Below are 24,837 nucleotides of genomic sequence, written 5' to 3' on the forward strand. Positions count from 1 at the left end.
AATATTTTAGACAAAATATTTGATAGAATGACCAAAATTGTCAAATATTAAAATAGAGGAATCAATTTTGCAAATTGATGAAAATAGAGGGACCAAAACTGCAATTAAGCCTAAATTTATTCTTATCTATTTGTTACCTGTGTTATTTTGTATTGAAATTTGAGGGCATTTTTGGAAAGAGAAAAAGTCAGCCCAAAATAGCTGAAAGTGGTGGTTTTCTTTCTATATAGCTGTGGTTCGAACCCCAAACACCCCACTTCACCATATTTTAATGTGTGAGTTTTATCCATTAAATTACTTGAGAAAGAAAAAGGTGTAAACAAATTAATAGTTACTAACCACCTAGTTTTTTTTTTATATAATATTGTTATTTTTTCAGCAAATTATATAATATTGTTAGTGGTAGGTTAAAGTATCTTTTTATGCCAAAGTATTTGATTTTGGGTCTTCTTTTACTAGATATATTATATATAGTACGGCATTCGATTGTTTCGTTTGATTGCCAGCATTCTAATTCTAATATAATCACAAAGAAGAATCTGACATAGAATATCCAGTAAAAGCTGCATCATATCATTATCATAGAGAAATTTAAAATGTGTTGCATGTAAACCAAATTGATAAAAGTTGCATCCCAAATTTGACACTGATAAATTGATAGTTGCAAATTGTTTATTAATCGATTGATTAGAACTTAAATAAAATTGATCTTCTTGGTACATAAAAGAGAAAGAGAAGGATAGAAGAAGACTAAGTCCTAAGACTTAAGTCATTACTCTACTAGAGAGTATTAAAGAGAGAGATGATAGACTTCATCACTTTTCTTCATACCCACTGTTGATCATCATTTCACTATTTATGTATAACCCAAAGTTCTTTAATTTTAGGATTACTAGCCGCGTACCCATTTACTTCAACCAATTATATTATACTAAGTGTATTTCCTCATATATTATTTTGAATCATAACATAAGCCTTAACATATCATTCTTACAATAACAACTTTCTCGGTGTTTGTGTTTTTATTTAAAATAATGATACTCAAACATCAAACACAAACACCGTACCATATTGTATAGATCAACTTCATATTGATGAGATGTTCTTATAGTCGATAGAATGTCAACAACACCTCATATGTAAACTAATATTGAAGCACAACCTTAAAAAGTCATGACACATGTTTAATGCAAGCTTTTTATAGAATATTTTTGTGAACATTGTATATAAATTTTTAACTAATATGTATGTGGAAAAAAAAATTAATATAATATATCTAACTCAAATTAAACTACTATATTAACACGAAAAAGTTTTTAATAGAAAATGAATTTTATTTTAAAAATTTACTAATCTATAAATAATTAAATCAATAATGCAATATAAATGTAATTAATTATATAAAATATAAATTAAATCTAGTTTTAAATACATATCAATACCTTTTTGATAATTATACATCAAAATTCAAAACCAAGTTTGATCCAAACAATCTGAACAATAAGAATTTTATAAGAGTCACTTTTACGTTGATATAATATAAAAATTAATTCACATTCAATTCATTTTTATTTAAAATCAATTTTAAAAAATTAATTACCTCTGCCCGAAACCAAACACATGCATTATACTATATATATTTTTAGTTCCCACATTAAATAACTTGAATATGTAAGACCATCCACAATGCAGCACCCCATTTGGGTGTTTAAACGGATCCCGTCTGTACACATCATTCGTTTTATAATTAATATTGAATAAACACTCAATCTCTCCAACCCAACACCTCAAAATAATTATGAATTGGGTCCCAGCAATAACTATATGTCATTAAATTTTAACAATAATTTATATACTCATTTATAATTATATAATTTTAAAATATTGAAGTAATTTAATTATAAATTATAAAAAAAAGCGAACATTTTTTATTTTTATTAATAATTCAAGAAACTATTATTTGCAACTATTATATAATTTAACTATTATTTTCAACTATTATATAATTTATTTTTTAATATTAAAATAATATAATATTTGAATATAGACAAAAAATTGAATTAATTGTACATGTGGGACCCATGAGTAATAGGAGAAAGAGGGCGCGCCTATAAAAACACTCATTTTTATAAGCACCATATTCTATGATGTCATAATGGAGGTGTCTATTTAAAATGGTGTTAAATAGGAGAAGGACCTCCATTGTAGATGGTCTAAGAAGTTGGTTGTAAGTAGCTTTAAGTGTGAAATTGGTTTAAAAACTAGGGTTAATTAAGTAAATTGTCCCTATAAATATTCAAAATTTTGTTTTTAGTCCCTCAAAATAAAATCGCACCTTTTAGTCTCTATAAAATTTTCCTTTAGCATTTTTAGTCCCTATAAAAAATTTCCATCAACATTTTTTGTCCCTTAAATACTTAAGAAAAATATTACAGGGATTAAAAAGTATGATTTTATTTAGTAAGGATTAAAAACAAAACTATAAATATTTCGGAACTAAAAACTTAATTAATCCTAAAAACTATCTATATATAAAGACGATGGAAGAGATGGTTAATATTTTGGAAAGCTTGAACATGTTTTAAATTTAAGAGAAAGCTTGACCATGTGCCATCTAGAGAGAAATATATTATTTATAAATGAAAGAAAGTATGTATTTGTCACTTTTGTGAAAAACATGATCATGACGATTATCTCTTTTAAAAATTTGTTGACTCCGAATTTAAATTGTTTTATTTTTTAAGGAACCGAATTTAAATAGTTGATGATCACACTTCAATTTTAAATGTTAATTTTTATCAATTTTTTGAATTCGCAATCAACAAATTTTCAAAATTTGTCTTAACAATACATAAGTTTCATTACAATCAATCATGCAAACAACAAATATTAATTATAAAAAATATAAATGTAAAAGTGAATATATAACTAATTTACCCATGGAAAAAGGAAATAGCCAAACTTTTCTATTTATTACACATATTTATTTATTTTTATTGAAAAGGAATTAGAAACTCTTTCTTTTATGGGTCATTGACTTAGCCAAAATGAAAGGGTCCCACATATAAGAATCTTCACACGTGTGATCCCTTCATAAATCAGTGATGGTACGTGTGTCATGTTTGGATATGCTTTATCGTAACCTTTGGGCATGTGAGGGCCCTACTTTTTAGCCTTCGTGTCTTGTGCTTAAGGAAAAGGAAGAAAACTTCAGTATGCGGTCACGTCTACGATAAGTAAGATTTGGTTTACCAATCAAAAAGAAAAATTAATAATCAACGGTCTAGTTTACCAGAGATATTTAAGTCAACAAAAATTGATATATTTGATGTAAATTTTTAACCAAACACGTTATCTTTTATTGATCTAAAACATGACAATTGTCCACTGGTAAGTTTACTCTTGGTAGTGTTAGTAAGTAATTGGAGTAGTGGTTGATGGTGTTTGAAACGGTGATGGACATTCATTTGGATTCAACAGTTGGAGGTGGGTTTAGAGTGGTGATCAGAGTGACTGATATGTGTGTGGTTGCTTCAGTTGCTTCTTTCTAAGATGTTGGAAGGATGTATAAAAGAAGCTTCTTTCTAAGATCTTGCTTGCTCCACTATTCCTTGTCTTCATGCATGAGATATACATAGAGATAGAATAAGAACTTAACTCACTTGTCATGATTTCAATTGTGAAGCCCAATTCCCCTATAATGCAAACCAAATTGCAAAATTAAAATATAAAAAGAAAAATAAAGAATAAAAATATAAAATATATTCTATAACAATCAAGAATTTTTTTAATTTAATAAATTATAAATATTATTTTAATATAAAAATAAATGAAAAAGAAAGAAAATTTAGAAATATTTTGTTTGCATTTACATATATACTATATATAACAAAAAAGTTTTTATAAAAATAATCTCTTTAAAGTTTTTTCGAAATATTATTTATATTTTTAACAAGGGTATTATTTATATTTTTATTCTCTTTAATTATTTTCTTCATTTTATAAAGTTTAATTTTTGCTAATTTAATCAAGTACTTATTTTTAATTTATTTATATTCTTTTTATCATATTTAACTTTTGTTTACAGATTTTTTTTGTTAAGAACTTTTGCAACAATGTACTTATGTCATTTTATATAAATACATTCATTTTGTCAAAAATGTCTTTCATCTATGTTTTCATCACCAACTAAACAAATTGTAAATAATGTAATGATTAGTTTGTCCTTTTTTTAGCAACAAAATTAAATTTCACTATTTTTTTCGAGATTATAATGGGTCATCCTCTACCTCTTTTATTATAATCCAGTTTTGATTATATGTTCTTTAAGAACTTTGCCAAAAAAAATTAAAACCCTTTATTTAGCAAAAAAAAAAAAAATACAATGGTTCTTAACGTGGCCGACAACGCTTTAATTAACCCAGGTAAAACAAGATATTGTGAATTGGTTAGAAATTTTGAGAGAAATTTTGAATTTGCGTTCTATGATAGTGTAGGTTTGTCGAATATTTTGCAATACAGAAATTCATACCCTTAAGATTGGGATTAAACTTTGATGGGAGGCCGATAGTAAGAAACTAGTTTTTTTTTCTTTCTCTTTTACTCTCTTTATGTAGTGCATTTAGTGTCAAATGAAGTGTCGAGACTTTATCACTATGCAAACAACTTGAAGCTCATTCAAATGTATTTTGTTAAGGAGTGAGATATTTTCATTCATCATATTTTTCGAAAATAAAATTTTTACGCAGATATAAATACAAAATTAGGTGTTAATCATTCAAAATCTTTTATTACGTAAATCATGAAACACTTGACTCAAAGACATTAAACTTTAAGATCATATAAATTGAGCAACTTGCTAAATTTTCTGAGATTTGTTTGACTCTGTAATAAAGACATATATCATTTGTTTATGTAATAATCCAAGTTGGTGACATGTGTGCGGATGCAGCGGATTCATTCAAGTCTAAAGTCTTATCTGTACGGATCATACGGAACACACCATCACTGCTTTCAACGGTACCCGGTTTCATTTTTAGACGACATCAAACTTTGCTCCACGCGCATCATATTATCAAGTTCTTAAAGCAAATCAAATTTATTAAACAATATTTTTTCAATGGAAATTTAATAAACAATATGAAATTATAAATTGAAGAATATAAACAATGGAAAATTTAATTAATGCATAATATGATCCTACTTAATGGTATATACCTCCAATTTAATATTTAGTAAAAAATATAAATATTCAAAGGAACAAGGTGTAGGTAGGTTTCTGGTTGTGTTTGAACATCATGTTTAAACTTTTTATTGCAAAATTGCTAAGTCTCGTTCAGATGATAGATTAGCATGTGATTTTTTTTTAGAAATTACCCTACTTTGTTGGCTCTAAGAGTTTGGCAAAAATTACCTTACTTTGCCTCTTGGAGTTTGGCAATTTGATTGGGAAGATTGTCAAACCATCTCGTAAGATTGAAGATTTGAAGGGTTGAGGTATCAAATTCGTGGATTTGAACTTAGATCAAGTTAAATGTGATCGTGCAATAAGTAGATTTAGGGTTCTGGTCACCTTGTAGCACATCGTGCCCACATTAAACTATTATAATGGAAGATCATGGATCATCCACGAAGAGTAGACGTACCCCATAAAGAGAACGATTGAGGGAACTACTATAAAATTCGGTGTTTTCTCTTCCTTTATTTTAATAAAATTTGGCAAAAAAATACATAATATTATAAGAATCTCTCCCAAAAAATTATATTTTTTTAACAAAACATGAATTTAATATGAATTTTTATATTTTTGATGGTTAAATATTCATATTTAATTTGTGTTTTGTTAAAAAATTCTAATATTTTTTTGAGATTTTTTTACAATATTCTACACATTTCTGCATAATTCCATTAAAAAATACAAAAATTAACTTAAAAATAGGGACAAAAAGTAGTGATTGAAAATTTTATAAGGACTAAAAATTGAAGAATTTTTTTAGAGTGACTAAAATGAAAAATTGATATATTTATAGGGACTAAAAACATAATTAACCCTAATACATTTATTGTTTGAGTAAATTACATTCTCATCCATTAAGCATATGTTTGATCAGTTAAAAAAAGAACAAGACAAATCATGTTGTAGAGTATTTGATTTGTAAATATGTTTCAGGGACATGAAGAATCAGAGATGAGGGACACGACAAAAACTAAAATTTTTGTCCGTCACTAAACCACAACACAACTTTCTGTTCCATGTACAAGTTGTCTAAAATTTCAAATTAACCTTTTATCCACCAAAAATCATATAAGACCAAAAATTATTTAATACCATAAAAGTTTGTCTTGTATTGTTCTGACTTGCGTTGTGTTTTTCTGTCTTGTGATGTTCTGTCAAATATTTACTATTTAACGGATCAAACACACCCTAAGAGATGGTTAAATTACACCACCCTCCTTTAAGAGAAGTTTGAATAACATTTTCATCGTCTCTAATGTTATAATCAACATTCTCCTTCCTTGTTAAACTTCTAATAAGAATTTTTTTAATCTACATGTTTCCTTTAGCCCGTTTTAATATAATTAAACTTCTAATAAGAATTTTTTTAATCTATTTTGGACTGACTATATTGTCAACAACTTGTCATAAACTATGAAGCAAAATAAGATATAATATAAATATTGAATTTCATTAAAAATATATTAGACATATCGTTAAAATTGAGAAAAATCAGGGCTAATTAAAATTAAGTTTTATATTATAAATAAATCATAAAATTAATTGATCTGTCCAGTGAGGATAGATGAGAGGCAATAGTGGTGGAAAATGTTCTGGTACGGTGGTGATGAGTTTTTGCGGTGAAACGAAAGGTGCATGCAGGCATGTTAGGACTCCAATGCTCAAGTCAGTTGTGTAATTGAGAAAGAGTGTGTAGAAAATGTTGTGAAAATTGAATCATACCTTGAGGGTGAAGCAATGTCACCCTCATATAGGCGCGCATCGAGGACAAACGCCTCCGGATTTTGTGGCGTGTGATTTGGGACTGGTTAAAGAAAACATGTAGGGTGATCCTCGCGAGGGGACGTGCTTGGATGTGGTGCAGTGCACTAAAGTTGGCGTATTCCTTCAGACGATGGGCCTTTAGGAGGTGCAACTTCAGCCACGTGTCATCGTGGGATTGGTCTTCTGACCGATCCAGAACACTTATAAAATAATATTTAAAGTTATTTACCATTGACATTAATAGTAATAAAGAAAGGAAAATTGATTTCTTAAACGTTAGCTTGAAGATTTTTCTCATGAAATGGTGACTTAAAGTTACTTTTTATTATAAAAATGTATATTTGTATTAAAAACATATTAAAGTGTATTATATATTTGATTATTAAGAAAGTGGATTATAATTCAAACATCTCGTATGAAAGGGGATTATATATAAATTTTTCTATATATTTGATTTTCAAGGAAGATAAGTGTATTTTTTTAACATGAAGGTAATGTCATGTTTATCTTAGAGGAGGTGGGGGTAATTTACTTTTATTTTTACTATGTTTTTAATTTATCAGATAATATGGCTAATCACTTATCCACAAACCCTAGCTCAATTGTCAATATTGATATTGTTGGGTTGACGACATAGTCACTGGAATTCAAATTCATAATCTCATAGGTTTATAGATGAGTTTGAAGTGATATTTATTACTTCGTTTGTAGACCAAAAGAATCATAGATAACCATTTTAGTTTGAAGGCTTAGGTGGTTCAACTAGTTTAGGCTACATAAAAAGTTGTTCGAAACCCTGAATTTAAACTAAAAAAAAGTAAAATTTATCAAATAAATTAGCCACTAACATTTGTTGTTTAAAGAAAAAAATGGATGATCATTCTTACAAAATCTTTTTTTCCCATCATATCAATAAAAAACTTCTTTTCCAAATACGTTATTTTTCCTCATCTATATGTCCAATTTTTTTTTTTTAAAAGACTAAAATGAATTATATTACCACATCAAAAGGTCCTTCTTAACATAAGACATGCTAGGAAGAACAGAGTTTATACAATAATTACAACGGTCACCAAACCGAAAATAGCGACAAAACAAACAAACAAGACAATTAACCAATGCCCAAAATAGTGAAAGGTGAAAGCCACCAGCCATGATAGTTGAGATGAAGAGAAGGAAACTTCGCCTTCAACCACATAAAAGACAGCGATTTAATTTTATCCACCACCTGTAAAATTGAGCATTGTTTACCAGTGAAGATCCTATTGTTTCTTTCTTTCCAGATCTCCCACGATGTTGCAAACCAAAGAACCTGTAATATGGAATGACGCGTCTTTGCAAGACCACCAAGAGCGGTAAACTGAATAAAATGATCCCCCACATCACAAGGAGAAACTGACGAAAAATTCAGCCACCTATAAATATAGTGCCAAATCGTACCAAAAATATTACAATGTAATAATAAGTGATCAGAAGTCTCCTCAGAACCACAACCAGCAACACACAAACGGGCATCAGTAGAAATCACCCCACGACTAATAAGATTATTCTTCGTTGATAACCTGTCACGAGACAAACGCCAAGCAAACAAAACAACCTTAAGTGGGATGTCTTTATTCCAAAGAGAGGAAGCAGACACCACACTATCAATCGGAGGTTGAATAGTAAGCAACTTGTATGCACTACGGACAGAATAAACATGAGATGTTTCCAAGTTCCAAAGCCACCTATCTTCTTTATCAACCTGCAAAGCCACCCTGTGAAGTAATAAAATAAGTTCCCCCACCAACTCCTCTTCCCACACAAACAGCCCCCTCCTCCAACTCCAAGCCTGACCGCCTTCCGCCCACCCTAACTGACACATCTACGCCCCTGACACCTCCTTATGCACCGACAGATCAAATAATCTAGGGAACCTAACACTAAACGACACCTCGCCAACCCAAACAACCGTCCAAGACAGCGTTTTAACCCCATTCCCAACAACTCGGTCTACACTGTCTGTAAACCACTCCTCCCTACACAAAGCCTCTAACTCCCGCCACCAGCTAGATGCGACCCCCATCCCTCAACCTCCCATCTGCCATACCATAACTGGCTGACAACACCTTAAACCACAAACTATCCCGCTCCACCAACATCCGCCAACACCACTTCCCTAGTAACGCCATATTAAACTCCCTAATTCTCCTTACCCCCAAACCTCCAACCTCCTTACTCCTACAGCTAGATTTCCAATCAACCCATGATATTTTCCTGTGGTCCCCACCCCAAAAAAAAAAAATTAAAATAGATTTAATAGAGGAGATGATACCTGAAGAAACTTTCAAAAAAGAAAGCGAATAAACAGGAAGAGATGACAGGACAGACTTCAATAAGACCAGGCAACCACCGAAGGATAAATGTTTGGAGTTTCAGCTTGGCAGTCTAGATTTGATCTATATGTCCAAATTTAGAACACTTCTTATGAGTTTAGAGATTCAAGCTCAATTTGACTCAACCTAATCCAACATAGATTTTTTATAATTTGTAGTGCTTTTTCTATACACGAGACACAACAAATTTGGACAATTTGTAAACTTGTATCCATCACTATATCATGGGCAACATGGCGTACGAAAATTAACTTTATCTTTATTCTTTTTCATACAGTTATTTTGATTAAGACGCATGAACATCACGTACACGTGAAGCGCGTGTTCTACCAAACAAACCAATAACGTAAAATGGATGAAATTTTAGTTCAACGGTTACCACGCGGCGTTTTCTTCATGTTCCATCTTACATTCGACAAACACAAAAAATTTAACAAAAGATATTATCATTATCAAATAACGACAAATATTAATCAGAATAGTAAACAACTTAAATGAATTTCAATTACTTCATTCATTCACTCATTGCTTCGCACATATTGAGGTTCAATTTTAATTTTTAATATCTTTAATTATCTAACAATAAAATTAAAAAGATGATATTTCAAAAAAATTATCAAAACAAATACGATAATAATTTATGTTAGATACGGGATAGAGAAAGTATTTCAAAAAAAATTAAATTTTGCAATTGCACGCAAGAAATACATTTGGTTCAATAAAAAGATGAATAATGATCCACCTTAATGCCTCTAATTTTTCAGAGATCCAATCTAATCTCTAACAAAGATAAAGTTCAAATTAATCTAATTAATATATTATGTCAATGTATAATTATTTTATGCAATAACTTATGGCAGAATATAATAACACATCATTGCATACAAATTAGAGTTTAATGGGTGGATTGACGGTTTAAAACAATTTTGCACGGACAAAGAATCAAAACATTTAGAATCAGAATATCGATTATTTTTTCAATTTACATGACAATTCAGAATATATTTTTTTTGAACAATACAATTCAGAATATTTTAATTGGTTGTGTGAGCAAAGTTGTTTTAAACCGTCAACCACTATCGTTAAACTCCACTATTTAAACTCAACTAATTATATGTCTTATTTTTTATTTTTTTGTCAAGTAGTCGAGTGTCTTGAACTCACACATTTTAAATGCACAGAGGTGGAGTATCTGAGATCCGAACCTCAGTCTCTGTATATATTATTATGCATTGTCTCTACCAACTGAGTTAAGCTGACGATACTTATATAATCATTTTTATTTTTATTTTTATTTTGAGTAAAATATAATCATGTTTGATGATGTATGAAAATGTCAAAGAGAAAATTGTGAAGTAAAATGAGTCGTACTTTATCAAATATAAAAAAGTAAAACCTTTGTGTCTCTTTCTCTCTCTCTCTCTTGTCTCTTTCTCTCACTACACCCCTTCACGATTTCCTCTTCTTCATTTGTACTACCACCTTCATCTTTTCCATTTTTCTTTACAAAGATATAATCTTTTTCTATCATACTCCAACCCCTTTTCTTTTCACACCTCAAATTTCCATCTACAATCAAGATTCTCACAATCTCATCAACATGCCTTCTTTTACACCTATCTTCTTCTTCTCTGTGTTCATGCTTCTTCTCACTTTCTCTTTTGCTGGTGATATAGTTCATCATGATAGTATTGCTCCTAAGAAACCTGGATGTGACAACAACTTTGTTCTGGTACAAATCATAATATCATATATATAAAAAAATTTGCTTTGAAATTTTCTTGCTTGGTTTGTTCTAGAAATGCTGTTCTTATTGGTTCTTGAATTTGTGATTTGTTTTGATTTGATTTGATGCTAGGAAAGTAGAGAAACATGGAGAGCATTTGAATATGAAATTGGTTTTTATTTTTTTGAGGAAAATTTAGTGGGATCAGAATTCAAATTATAGTTTTCTGTTTTGAGAAAAGTGATAATTTTTTTCTTTGTTCAATTTGAAGCTTGTTCTTTGAGCATTAGATGCTTGGTTATGTTTTAGATTGCTTGTTGTATCAAACTCTATCATTTTTGTGAATGTATTAATCACTAGCATTAATTTTTTGTATTGCAATTAAGATAGCTTATTAATAAGCACTTATGAATAGAATTAATACCAGAATGATTTGATTAAGGCTTCTTTTAATAGAATTGATTTCTGTTGGTATAGTGTTGTGAGTCTTTTATTGTTTTGTTTGTTTTTATTTCTCTGGTTTTTGCAATAGGTAAAATTTTGCTGTAAGATTCCATTATGCTAATTTTGGTATATGTTTGATTTCATATTTTTCTCAGTTTTGTTAATCCAAACAATCATGAAAGTTGTCATCTTTCTTAATTTATCTCAACTTTAGCTGTTTTTTGGATACCACTTAAAACTTACTTGTTTTTAAATATCATCCAAAAATTACCCTTTATTAACTATTGGAAAGTGAAGGTGACAAGTGTGAAAAAATGATAAAAACTCTTAAGGTCTGTTTGGATTAGCTTATGGAATATTCACAACTTGATTTAAGCTTACTCATATAAGCTCTCTAGGATAGCTTAAAAGGAAAACTACATGACTTCATTTTATCTTGTCACGGAAACACCTTATTCATAAGCACTTATATGACAAGTGCTTGTTCTATAAGCATTAAAGGACCTGTTTGGATTGGCTTATCTTTGAGCTTATGCAAATAAATAAGCTTTTATGTATTATTTATGAGTTTGTCAAGGTAGTTTATGAAAAAACAGCTTATGAAGATACAATTTTCGTTAGTAAGAACTTATGAATTAACGTAAAAGCTTATTTATTTGCATAAGCTATTTTTCATAAACTCAAAAATAAGTCAATCCAAACGGGCCCTTAAGTTGTTTATCCAAAGACGGCCTTAACCTAGAGTAACTGACTTAACTGTCAGTTAATAGCTTTAGTAGAAAGTAAATTACTATTCTCTTGCATCAATGTAAAAAGGCTTTAGAATACACTAGGAGCTTAAACAAACACATAAATATTTTTATAGCTATATGCCTCTGTCTTCTTGATTAGTCTTCATTGATAGTTTGCTTTAAAGATAAAAAAGATGTTAATGTTGAGGACTAGAATGTATTCAAAGTTTGAAACGACGAGAACAAGGTGATGGTGATCAGATGAGTGATAAAAGTATATTTTTTCAAAATTGAAAACGAAATCTGCAAATCTCTTAGCTTATGTCTTGCAGGATTTCAGCAAACAGCTATATGGCCTGTTTCTATTTTCTGAGCATTGATAGGTCATGGAAGTATGTATGAGTTTTTTCGGCAGCTTTGACCGGTTTTTCTTTCATTAGGTTAAAGTTCCAATTTCGATTGATGGTGTGGAAAGCGGCGAGTATGTTGGTGTTGGTGCAAGATTTGGACCTACGTTGGAATCAAAAGAAAAACGTGCTAACCATACTAGAGTTGCCATTGCCGACCCGCCTGACTGTTGTAGCAAACCTAAGAATAAGGTATTCTAGTTTTATGATATAGAACATACTGAAAAATAATGCAAACTTCTTCTGTAGATGTGAAGTATAGATAGATGTCCATATTAAAAGCTCTAGAATTTTTAGTTTATTAATAATTTGTAATATGGAGTGCCTTGAAATTTTGTTAGCTCACGGGCGAGATCATTTTGGTGCACCGAGGACAATGTAGTTTCACAACCAAGGCAAATATAGCTGAAGAAGCTGGTGCTTCAGCCATCCTGATTATAAATAACGCTAAAGGTGTTTGCATGCAATTTTTTTCTTCTTTTAAAATGCATTTCAAAACCTGTAGTGTAATTTTTTTTCTTTCCTTTTTACCAATACTAAATTTTCAGTTTGTGGTTATAGGTTTCGGAGAAAGTCAATAATTTATGTTCCTAACTTGTTAGAAAAACAAAAGTAATTTGCAATGAGACATTATTTTCTTTTTTATAAGCAATAACTTTATATCCTTATTTTGCAGGACTTTTCAAGATGGTTTGTGAAAATGAAACCGATATTGATATTGGAATACCTGCTGTCATGCTTCCACAGGATGCCGGTGTAGCCTTGAAAAATTATATACAAAACAAGTCCATAGGTATGTTTCACTTCTTGTGTGAAGGTGTCTAATATTTTGTAATTAATTATGCTTTCCTTGGCCACAGGGAGATTTAAAAATAATAGTTTACATTTTGATACCTGACCTGGTTTTGTGTCTTACATGTTTGGATGTTCGCTCGCTCTTAAAGTGTCTGTGCAGTTATACTCTCCACGACGTCCACAAGTTGATGTCGCAGAAGTATTTTTATGGCTTATGGCTGTTGGTACCATTCTTTGTGCTTCTTATTGGTCTGCCTGGACTGCCAGAGAGGGTGTTATTGAGCAAGAGAAGCTATTAAAGGTTACCTAGTTCCTTTTCATGTCAATTTTATTCGTTTTCTTATGATAAATAAAATACCATTTATAGCGTTCCTCGCAGTCCTTTCACAGAGGATTCCTTTAATGGTTTGTTTTCCTTCTGAGATGAATTATTTTGGTTATTTATGAAGGAATCTTTCTTCTCATATCTAAAAGCTTGTTCTCATGATAATATATATAGATAATTTACCATTGCAGGATGATTCAGATGAGCTTCTAAATATAGAGAATGCTGGTTCCAGTGCTTTTTTGGAAATAAGCACCACGGCAGCACTTTCATTTGTTGTGATTGCTTCTTGTTTCTTGTTTATGCTTTACAAACTAATGGGAAGATGGTTCATTGATGTTCTGGTGGTTCTGTTTTGTATTGGTGGTGTTGAGGTGAGTTACTATTTTTCCAGGCTTGGTTCTTGATGATTACTGTTACACACACACACACACATATGTATATATTAGCGTCCAGACGGACACATTAGTGCCTTTCTGTTCGGTTTTTTCATAAAAATATTTATAGTTACAAAATATAATGCAATTATTTTAAAGTATCTTAAATCATCTCAAAGGATTATCCTCTTATTGAATTTAGCTTTCATACTTAGTATTTATCGCTCCAAACACTATGGTTTTCAAGTTTTGTCCAATCATCCACATAGCAAATGGCTCTAAAGTCATGGGATTTCAGAGTTTGATGTTATTGAAGCTGAATCTTTATCTTTTCATGCTTTCAGGGACTGCAAACTTGCTTAGTGGCTCTTTTATCACAGTAAGTCTTCTATATCCTTATAATGTCAACTTTACAGGAACCATTCTTTCAATGACTTTGTGTGAAGTTTTGTAGTGTTATATAGATAGTTTATTCTGTTAGGTTTGCCCAAAATGATATCGAATTGACAACAAAATATTCATAGTTTCAGATGGTCTCAACATGCTGCACAAACATATGTGAAAGTACCCTTCTTCGGTGCTGTTTCATATCTCACTCTTGCTGTCACGCCCTTCTGCATAGCGTTCGCTGTGGTTTGGGGAGTTGAACGCCGTGTATCGTATGCTTGGATTGGTCAAGATATTCTTGTAAGAATTGTTGTTTTGCTTTTCCATTGTTTCTTTGGTCAAATTCCTTTTTCTTTGGTTCATGTTTTAGACTGGTTGTTTTGAATAAAATATAGAAATTTATGGAACTATCATGAGCGTTAGAATGACAAACATATTTTTAATCTTCTCTTTTCAGGGTATCGCTTTGATAATTACGGTTCTTCAGATTGTCCAAATACCAAACCTCAAGGTGATGATTATTCAAACTTCATTTTTTTTACTCTTTCTGGCTATGGATATGGATTTACTTCATTCTAGTGACCTATTTTACAAATAAAGACACTAATGTATACATTCTTTTTACAAGGTTGGAACTGTTCTTCTCAGCTGCGCCTTCCTATATGACATCTTCTGGGTGTTTGTCTCTAAACTTATTTTCCATGAGAGTGTGATGATAGTGGTAAGTGTTTCAAGAAAGATCTCCCATTCCTACCATTCTTTGCAAAGTTTGATTTTGTTATCCCACTTTCCCTTCTTTATAGGTAGCTCGCGGTGATAAGAGTGGAGAAGATGGTATCCCCATGCTGCTCAAGATACCACGTTTATTCGATCCTTGGGGTGGTTACAGTGTCATCGGTTTTGGGGACATAATCTTACCAGGGCTTCTAGTAGCATTTTCATTAAGGTTAAATTGAAAATCTCACATGGATCACTTATTCCTTGGACTACTAATGTTAACCATAGTCTTAAACAGTAGGGCACATCAAATCCTTGTAACAAAAAAGTTTGGAACAGGAAAAAGAATGTTATGTATTTTGTTAATGGTTCATTCACTTGATTACTCTGTCGATACTTTACAGGTATGATTGGTTAGCGAAGAGGAACCTTCGGTCAGGATACTTCTTGTGGACGATGAGTGCCTATGGTTTAGGTATGCTATAGTTTTCAATGATATGATATATCATTTGAGTAATTTTCCTTGATTAAGTCTGGATTACAGTTTAAATATTGTTCCTTTAATTTTAATCTACAGGTCTCCTTGTCACATACATAGCTTTGAATTTGATGGATGGGCATGGTCAACCAGCTTTGCTGTATATAGTCCCGTTTACACTCGGTTAGTAAAACTATCACACAAATAAATTTGAATCTCAACAAACACTGATTATTTTGCAAAATAAATATTTGAACCTGAAGTGAATAACAAATCGCAAAAAATAGCAGTTTGTTCAAATTCCACTACACCAGTGTTATAGCAGCTATTTAACGATATTTTGCATTAAATTGTGTATCAAAGAATAATAGTAGTTTATTAAAACTCCGCTACACTAAAAACGCTAAACCACTGTGTTGTCCATATTTCTTATGAAACTTATCAGGTAAAAGCAAAAGCGCCTTGTGAAACTTATCCCAAGTCTTATCCATGTTTCTTATGATGTTTTCCTCTTCAACAATTTGTAGACTTTACCATTATGCCAATGAAGCATATCAGGTAGAAGCATCAAAACTGGTACAATTTTTGAAACATTCTTTTGTGTTTATGCAGGAACCTTTTTGTCATTGGGAAAGAAGAGAGGTGAACTTGAGATTTTATGGACAAGAGGGATGCCAAAAATGCCTTGCCCTCACATCCAAGAGAATCATCAACCCGTCGACGAGTAATCTCCCGCGGAATAGTATTGTAGGTTTTAGTTTACAGGAGACTTATAACAAATCATAGGAAAGAGATTATGTATAACATTTGTAGATCTATCATAAGTATAACAAAATTCAGCCTAATGATATCGTACAAGCACTGTACTTAAATCAGCAGCTGTAACTTGAGATACCTTCTTGACTGTTAGATGTTGGAGGAACCATGAATCTGTTTGTACTTTGGTGTAAGATTAGATTTTTTTTTGGAGAAAATTGTTCATAGGTCACAGATTTTTAACAGATTTCATATCTTGGTTTTTTTTTTTAATAGCATTTTCCATGTCTTCCTGAGCATGGTTCACAACTATTATCTTAATGACAAGAGCCAAATGATATCTCCAATAATTTTCAATGCACTGGAAAAAAGATTTCAAAGGCTGCTGCATAGTATTGCCAGAAACTTGAGTTTCATGATGAGAAAATATGACGATGACCACAATGATGGTATCATGAAATACCAATGCATCATCTTCACTTGCAGTGCTGAATCAGGCTCAATTTTTTTTCTTGGTACAAAATCAGGCTCAATTTTAATCAGCAGTATCAACTAATTTCAACTGGATACCAACACTGAGGACATTGAAAAATGATCCATATAAATCTCATAAATTCAGGATGTTGGTTCAGGGAAAGGAAATTAGATAAGATAAAAGTGAAATAATCAATATATCAGGGTTGACCCTGAAATCTAATATTTCATTTCTATGGTCTCCAATCTCCTTTGGGTATAATTTAATCCACTATTTGTGTTCAAAACTTCTACATTATCAATTAATCATGCATTAGAACATCTCCTGAAAGTAATTTAATCACAGTAACAACTAACAACTGCTTCTAAAGGTAAACTTCAATGTGTTAGAGAAGTATTGATTAATAGTATCAAAATGCTTTTTACAAGCAATGGATCAAGCCATCAAATTTCAACCTATTTTTCACCTAGCATTACATAAACAAACAGGCACAAATGAGCCTTCAAAACCTTTTCTGATCTAACATTCATAAATCATCTAAGGCACAAATGAGCCTCTAAATTAAAACTTGTAAAGGAACAAACTGAGGGCAAAAGGACAAGATATATACGTCCCTTACAAGCTCAGAGAACAGTTTTCTCATTTACGTCTTTCCTATAAATTAAGTACAATAGACAGCCCCCAGCATCAAATTTCGCCTGGACTAAGCACCGACAATGAAGTGCAGAGAATAAAATTGAAGAGTAAATCGGAAAAATAAAAACAACTGACATGCCACACTTTTCAAGTGCTTGTCAGCAATTCTCAAAATTGTTCCAGCCACTGGCCAGATGGGTAGGCTTGCGTAGATTCATTTCCCTCAAGTGCAGTCCTGTACAAGCAAAGATATTTATCAGAGTTAATCCAAAAAAAAAAAAAAAAAAACCATTTATCAGAGTTGTGGATGACAACATATATGATTGAAATGGTATGAAATGAAACACTGTCAATGTTAAGTGCAGTCCTGTACAATACTTTATTATTAAACTAAGACCCTGAATAAATTCAAGCCCAAATCAAGGAGATAACAGAGCTACAGTTTCATGAATTCAAGTCAAATTCAGAGGTGTGATATCAGGAGAAAGTTACATTGGCTAAATGGCATATTATGGCTCCGAAAGTTGATAGTACATGATAAGATGCAATTTTACTGTGCATATCAGGGTATGCTACTATGCTATTGGGGAGGGGTCACTTCTGCCAGTAGTTTTAACAGTTGAATAGGAATTTATACAATCTAATGGTTAAAACTGACAGCATATCGAAGCAGTGAAGGCTAGGGTGAGGCCCCTCCGATGTGCCACCATTCTCAATCCATTATGTATAAGCATAAAAAAGGACAGAACTAATTTGTAAATGAATGGAATGGAATGCCAAGAACATCATTGTACAAATATTAGTCAGCTACTAAAGAAAAGGACAAAACAACAGTTATAGAAAAGGAATTTAGAAGTTCAGCTAGCACGTGTATCACGGATAAGTAAAATAACTGCAAAGAGATAGAAAAGCATACAAGTATTTCGCCTTAGAAAACCATTCCCGTTTGTAGCAAAAAGCATTGACGTCCTTTCTTGCCCTGTTAAAAATTCTTGCATCCTTTCTGGCCAGTCAGAATTTAATCGGCGGGCAAAATCTTCTACTTCCCTGTATCAAAGGAAATCAAGCAAATAAGAACCCATGTATATAATGTTAAAAACAAAAGTATATAACCATCATGCAAACATTCCTTTATATTAAATTGATATCTTTGTGACCGAAAATGAATAAAAGAGATATGGGGAAGATAATTAACAAGATTGTCATGAACAAATACTTGGATCTATCTCAAGTGGGTAGAAGGCAGCAATAGAAGCAAATTTTACAGGTAGTTTTGCCAAATGCTTTAAAGAAAGGAAGGAGGGATTAGTAATCATCCTAAGCAGGAAAACAAAACAATTACCATTTTGGGAAAGTTTGGATAAGATCTCCATTATATGGCCAAATAAACGCTTGAGCACCCTCCACCCCGACGAGCTAGCTTCTGGGATTGAGTTGGGCCCAATTCAAATTCTAAGATGGTATCGAAGGCCGTTCCTAGATCTTTTTTTTTTTTTTTTGAAGAAGCAAAAGTAGCCCACCCAAATTGGCACCAAAGAGAATCAAACCTGAGACCTTGAGGAGGAGCACACTCCAAAGTCCCAAGCCAACACCATCCGGCCAACCCAAGTGGGAAATTGACTTATTCTTGCTCAAGTCAAGTGGAATCAGTTTCATTTGGCTCTAGACTATGATACAATAGAGAACGATTTGGCACGTATTTCCTGGTATGAAAGCTTGGATTTCTGAGTTCAAGATATTCGGGCTTTGGACGACCTCCAGAGAGCAGACGACCGGTAGAGTAGGTGCTCCATATCGTTCCTGCTGCGTAGGTCTAAGGTAATTAACAGTGCTGGCAGAGAATCAGCAGGCCTCGCCCTTCTCTAATAGGGACAGTGCCACCTATAGAACGGGAATGTTCATCCTCTCTTAAAAGTCCTTTAGGGATTGATGTAGAGTTGAGAATAGAGCTGTGGCAACCAATATAGATCACCCCTTACGCTCTCTCTAAAAACAGCCCTTCTTAGTAAATCTTCGGCCCTAGATCCAGATTTTTCTACGCATGAGGGGAGGTGTTAAATCATCATTATTGGGATATCCATGTTATTGGGACATCCATATGTTTCTCCACACTTTGGATGTCCAAACCTAAGGATGAAGGAGTGCGTTGATATTTCACGTTAACTAGAGATATGGTAGAATTTGCCCTTATAAGGCTTCGGCATCGCTCACTTCCATGAACTAGTTTATGAGAATGAGTTAGGTCTAGTCCAAATTCTAAGATGATGTAAGAGCTTATCCTAGACTTGTCATTGGGCCCCACATATTTGTCCATGGTCAAGGTTCCAGTCTTGGGTGTAAGAGTGCAAGTTAAGATATCTGTTACTGTGCCACCCGCATTTTTCCATGCTTCAGATAATCAATCCTGAGAGCAAGAGGTTGTGTTGAGATCCACACAGACTAGAGATGTGGTCAGATTAGTTATTTATTATAAGGGCGGAGCAGCCCTCACCCCCATGAGCTAGTTTTGGGGTTGAATATCATCTAGCCCAAATTCCAATAATTATACAAGCGTTTAAATATAAACTATACCTAAAATCAAAGAGGAAATAACAGTAAACTCCGCATATACTCTATATTAGTTGTTTCTATAAGCTATCTTAAGGAGCTTATAAAAATAATCAAAAACAACTTGTGGACTTACCATATTCAATTTTCATAAATCCTTCCAAATATTTACAGAGTGTTTATAACATAAGATAAGCCAAGTTATGATTTTCCAAATGTCGCCTATGTTAACCAATGTTACACTGAACCAGAAGTAATATTTTTAGATTAATTTATCTAGAGCAAAGCACACACGCCCAATCAAAATCATTAGCATTACCTAGCTGACAGTTTTACAATATTCAAGATCATGAAAAACTCATTGCTAGACTGCTATGAGATACAAGATTACTAAATTTCTCATTTTCCTCTAAAACTGCGACAAAGATTATAAAATTGAAGTCTAAATTCAACCAAATTTAAATAAGTGTTGTTATTTATCCCTCTCTGAAGAAACAACCACTTCATTCCATTTTCAACAAGCTATAGATGATCCAAAATGTACAATTTGTAGCAGGGTAGAGTTCAATCATTTAGACAGGAAAAGCTAGGGATCTGTGACTGCAACTATGCTAAAGACAATGATAGGCAGACAGCCATCGATTAAAGAAAATAAAGATTAGATTTTATAAACAATTACTGCAAACAATGTACTTAGAATGGAGCTCACTTGTCAATTTTCTCCTGCAGTGCCGGATCGATCTCATCATCTATGTTGTCGTCATCATCACCAAACTCTCTATGAGCAAAAGCGTCATCTTCTGTAAGCATATTTGAGGTCCCAGCAATATCAGATACAGCACTATGACCATTTAACTCCTATCACAAGAAAACAGGCAATAAATACTTTTGAATTTTATATGAAAAATAATCGAGTTTGTTTATTAGAAGAGGGAGAAAAAAAAAAGCGCAATAACATGATATTTCCAGTGACCTTATTTTTCTGTTTGGAAGCTTCAGTCAAAGAAGAGCTCTTCTTCTGCTCTTTTTTTCTTCTGTTCTTCTTTTTATTCTTAGAAGTTTTAGACACTTTTGAATCTGTGAAAAATTATTCACTCTTAATTAGCAGTTCAAAAGAAACAAACTGGAATGTAACTTAAGACCCTATAGCTTTCAAACAATCCATACGAAAAAAGAATTACACAACAGTTTTAAAATGAAATGAAAAAGTAGAGGCTGCAAGATACACGGGCAATAAAAGTTATAAAGAACAATGCTATAGACATTGGACATAAGAACACACAAGGTTCAAGGGAGAATGTCATACAGCTGTGATGTCAGGACGGATGTAAGGAACATTCAAGTATTTCTCACACCTTGATTTCAATTATATCAAATATATTTTAAGAACAATGGTAGCAACATAGAAAGGGAAACAACACTAGCATTAGTGTTGATTGTGTGATTTAAACTAATCTACCCTAAATTTAGACAAGCAAATAGTTCTACTTAATATAAGAACGCTTTCATCTTTAAATATAGAGAACCCACACTGGAGCTTTCAGTCTATACTAGAATTCGGAATTAGATGGCCAAAGTAAATGAGCAATTCAAATTTTGATTATATGGTCAAGGCCACAAATCAACTGGTTGGCTCATCGCGTGGGTTCAGAACAAAACTGTAAGTAATATTACTGATAATAAGACTTCAATCAGGGATGGGCTGCTACACAGTTCATCAATCTACAGGCAGAACAGTAGGAATAAAAGATTTTTGTCTTACCTGCATCATTTCCATTAATAAAAGACAAAAGGTCATCAACCGAACGCTCATCTACATGCTCTTCTTCTAATTCAACATTCTGAAACATGCGAGAGACCAATTCTTATTAAAGTCTACAGTTTAGAACATAATAAAAATAGATGCAAGCAAAATCTCTCAGCATTTAGAAATAAAGACAACAATGGACAATGGTGAATACTGTAATATTAAATAAAGAGGGAACATTGCAGTACCTTTAACCTCCCACGTTCTTTTAGCTCTTTCCTTTTTTTCGCATACAACCGGTTCAAGAGCCTTATCCTCGGGTCATCAGTTGTATTTTTCAGAGGCTCTAACTTCTCTTCCTGGATCAAAAGTATGTGTGAAAAATGAAAATTGAACATGAAAGGAATAATCAGCAGAGTTCTCGCAAGCACCACACACCTCTGTTAGATCATCCGGCAAATGAAATATCTCCCGTATCTCCTCAGGAGATTTTCCTTCAATTATTCTTGCAAGTGTACGGCTTGTAAGATCAACTAACGGTCTCAATTGAAGGCTGTCGGCAGCAGATGTCAAGTCACAGAGCCGTTTGGTATCCATCCTTATGAATTTCTCGTCATGAGACTTCCGTTCCTATACCAAGAATACCCCCTATGTCAAATCATCTTTGACATTCAAAGTTTTTCAGCCTTAAATTGTTTTCTAAAAAGATAAAGATAATGATGGGGGGAAAGCATTAAATGAAGATGGAGAACCTTGTTTGAGCGGCCTGGTACTTGATGAAAACGACAATAATCAAGAACTAAGCTCAACATAGCAGGAGAGACTTTTTCAGGAAGACATATCGCACAATTTTTGGAAGATCCCGTGCCTTTTTGTATTATTTCTTGACAAATAAGAGGGCAAAACATTGCAATTTCTTGTTCCACCTGTTGAATTGAACCATCCGAAGTCTGAAGCCAAATATAGGGCTTCATCATCTGAAAATGAAAATTAATTAGCAAAGCAAGGTATTGGTTCTTTAGTAGAGCTGTTTAATTCGGTTCAAGTGTTATAGTTTTGATTTTCCGGATAATGCAGGCAAAGAGAAAAGAATTAAATAAATTTTCCTAGGGTTTCTGTTTCACCCCACAATACATACAACAATGATTAAAAAAAAAACCAATTTGGTTTAGCTTTGAATGCTATAAAAGAGACAACATTGAACTTATTCAAGAATTCAAAAAGTAATGTGGAAGAAGTGAGGTATCATACCTCGGGTTTAATAACTGACATGTCGACTTCCGACATTTTAAACCAATTTGAAAACTAAAATCTGTTGATATTTGAAGTTTCTTGCTGGTGTAAAAGTATATGCTGAGGTCAAAACTTAACCTTCAAGTCCAGAAAATCAGATAATACATTTAAGTATTCCTTCCCTCGGGATTAGGTTGTCGCAGCAACATTTCTCAAATGTACATTGTCCACCAAAGTATTTGCAGTGATACACAATTCTCCTTAGCACAAAGCAAAATGGATATACCCTTGCAAAAGAGAAGAATGGAGAATAACTCAACCATCCAAATTTTAAGTGGAAGCTGCATAGTCACAAATAAAAAAGTCACTATGTTTGCAAATTCAGTAAGGATGCAAGCGCCCCCTAAGTACAATTCAGATGGTAAAAGGGTACAGTGACATTTAATATGTTGGGGCATGGCTATAACCCACAATTCCCCACTTTTCATAACTAAGTGCATGTGAGTTTCTCCACTAGGCTCCTTGAAATAAAAATAATATAAGGATCCTAGTTATCTTTTTTTTTGTCTGTTATGTAGACGACGTGGCAAGCAATATCTGAAACTCAAACACAATGTGAAGTATCGGGTTGGAACCTGGATGAAGGTATCCAGCCTAGCAATATCAGCTTTTCAGTTGAACTAGGTCTTACAGACAAAACAGCAGTTATCTAATAAGGAACAAACTACTGTTTGGATTGACTTATTTTTGAGCTTATGAAAAATAGTTTATGCAAATAAATAAGCTTTTATGTTAATTCATAAATTCTAGCTAACGAAAATTGTATCTTCATAAGTTGTTTTTCATAAACTACCTTTACAAGCTTATGAATAATACATCAAAGATTATTTATTTGCATAAGTTGTTTTCCATAAACTCAAAAATAAGCCAATCCAAACGGCCTTAAGCATTCCAATAACACTAATCCCCTCTATTAAACACACATTGTAGAGTAAATAATAAGTTAAGTTTAATCATTCCTATTACAAAAACAAACAAAAAAACTATTAGCACCCACCATTTTTGCTAACATCATCATTTCTAGCAAGCAAAACAAAAACAAAATTCAAAAACAACAACAAAAGAACATTAAAAAAACACATTTTGAAGACAACCCACGATTCTATACAACGAGGCTAGGTGAAAACAGCATAGGTATTGCAAAAAAAGGGTAAACATTAAAATGGAGCAAACCAATCCAAACGTTAAATACATTTCTAGAGAGAGAGGAAAAGGGGTTGAGGGTGAAGTACCTGAGAAGACGGAGAGAGAGAGAAAGAGGGAATTGCTTTGAAAAGGGAGGGAATTGGCGGTTGTCGGCGATGAACAGAGAAAATGGATAGAATAGAAGAGAAGAGAGAGAAATAAGAGAGAGAAAGAGGATTTTGATTTCGAACAAAAAAGAAAAAGAAAAAAAAAATGAAAAATTGAGGCTTCCTTTGGGCTTTGGGTTGGATTATGGGCTTTATCTTAGGGCTAGTTCTATTTGGGATTTTGAATTGCTATTTGCCTCACTTATCCCTTTTAGTAAAATATATCATTGCTCGTGTTGATTTCAAGTGTAAGTGGTTAGTCTCATGTTGATATTTTTTTTGTTAGATTTAGTCTCATGTTGATTTTGAATGAGTTAAATGTCTTAAAG

General features: G+C 32.4%; 2 protein-coding genes across 5 annotated transcripts; one reads left to right on the plus strand and one right to left on the minus strand.

Annotated features, from left to right (window-relative positions):
- The first annotated feature begins 10,776 nt into the window (after nucleotides 1-10,776).
- Nucleotides 10,777-16,791, plus strand: LOC11437859 (signal peptide peptidase-like 4). Of its 3 annotated transcripts, none has more exons than XM_024770390.2 (14): nucleotides 10,777-11,107; nucleotides 12,717-12,875; nucleotides 13,025-13,136; nucleotides 13,360-13,476; nucleotides 13,628-13,779; nucleotides 13,995-14,177; nucleotides 14,525-14,559; nucleotides 14,711-14,867; nucleotides 15,025-15,078; nucleotides 15,196-15,288; nucleotides 15,371-15,513; nucleotides 15,689-15,759; nucleotides 15,862-15,945; nucleotides 16,375-16,791. In XM_024770390.2, exons 1-14 carry the CDS (start codon nucleotides 10,976-10,978, stop codon nucleotides 16,488-16,490), a joined length of 1,608 nt encoding a protein of 535 aa, XP_024626158.1. In that variant the 5' UTR covers nucleotides 10,777-10,975; the 3' UTR covers nucleotides 16,491-16,791. The 3 variants fall into 3 exon arrangements, with proteins under 3 accessions (XP_024626158.1, XP_003623971.1, XP_024626159.1); XM_003623923.4 differs by having other exon boundaries at nucleotides 10,778-11,107; nucleotides 14,705-14,867; XM_024770391.2 differs by lacking the exons at nucleotides 10,777-11,107; nucleotides 13,025-13,136 and having other exon boundaries at nucleotides 12,738-12,875; nucleotides 14,705-14,867.
- Nucleotides 16,792-17,352: 561 nt separating this feature from the next.
- On the minus strand, nucleotides 17,353-24,582 carry LOC11437860 (SKP1-like protein 21). Of its 2 annotated transcripts, XM_024770392.2 has the most exons (10): nucleotides 24,449-24,582; nucleotides 23,175-23,497; nucleotides 22,676-22,900; nucleotides 22,362-22,553; nucleotides 22,172-22,282; nucleotides 21,939-22,017; nucleotides 21,150-21,253; nucleotides 20,886-21,034; nucleotides 18,546-18,676; nucleotides 17,353-17,864 (listed from the first exon to the last, which is right to left on the minus strand). In XM_024770392.2, coding segments are annotated over exons 2-10 (1,029 nt in total). In that variant the 5' UTR covers nucleotides 23,211-23,497; nucleotides 24,449-24,582; the 3' UTR covers nucleotides 17,353-17,862. The 2 variants fall into 2 exon arrangements, with proteins under 2 accessions (XP_024626160.1, XP_039684295.1); XM_039828361.1 differs by lacking the exons at nucleotides 17,353-17,864; nucleotides 18,546-18,676 and adding an exon at nucleotides 19,115-20,033.
- Nucleotides 24,583-24,837: the final 255 nt, after the last annotated feature.

This window comes from Medicago truncatula, chromosome 7 (genome assembly GCF_003473485.1).
Source record: "Medicago truncatula cultivar Jemalong A17 chromosome 7, MtrunA17r5.0-ANR, whole genome shotgun sequence".
Taxonomy (NCBI): domain Eukaryota; kingdom Viridiplantae; phylum Streptophyta; class Magnoliopsida; order Fabales; family Fabaceae; genus Medicago; species Medicago truncatula.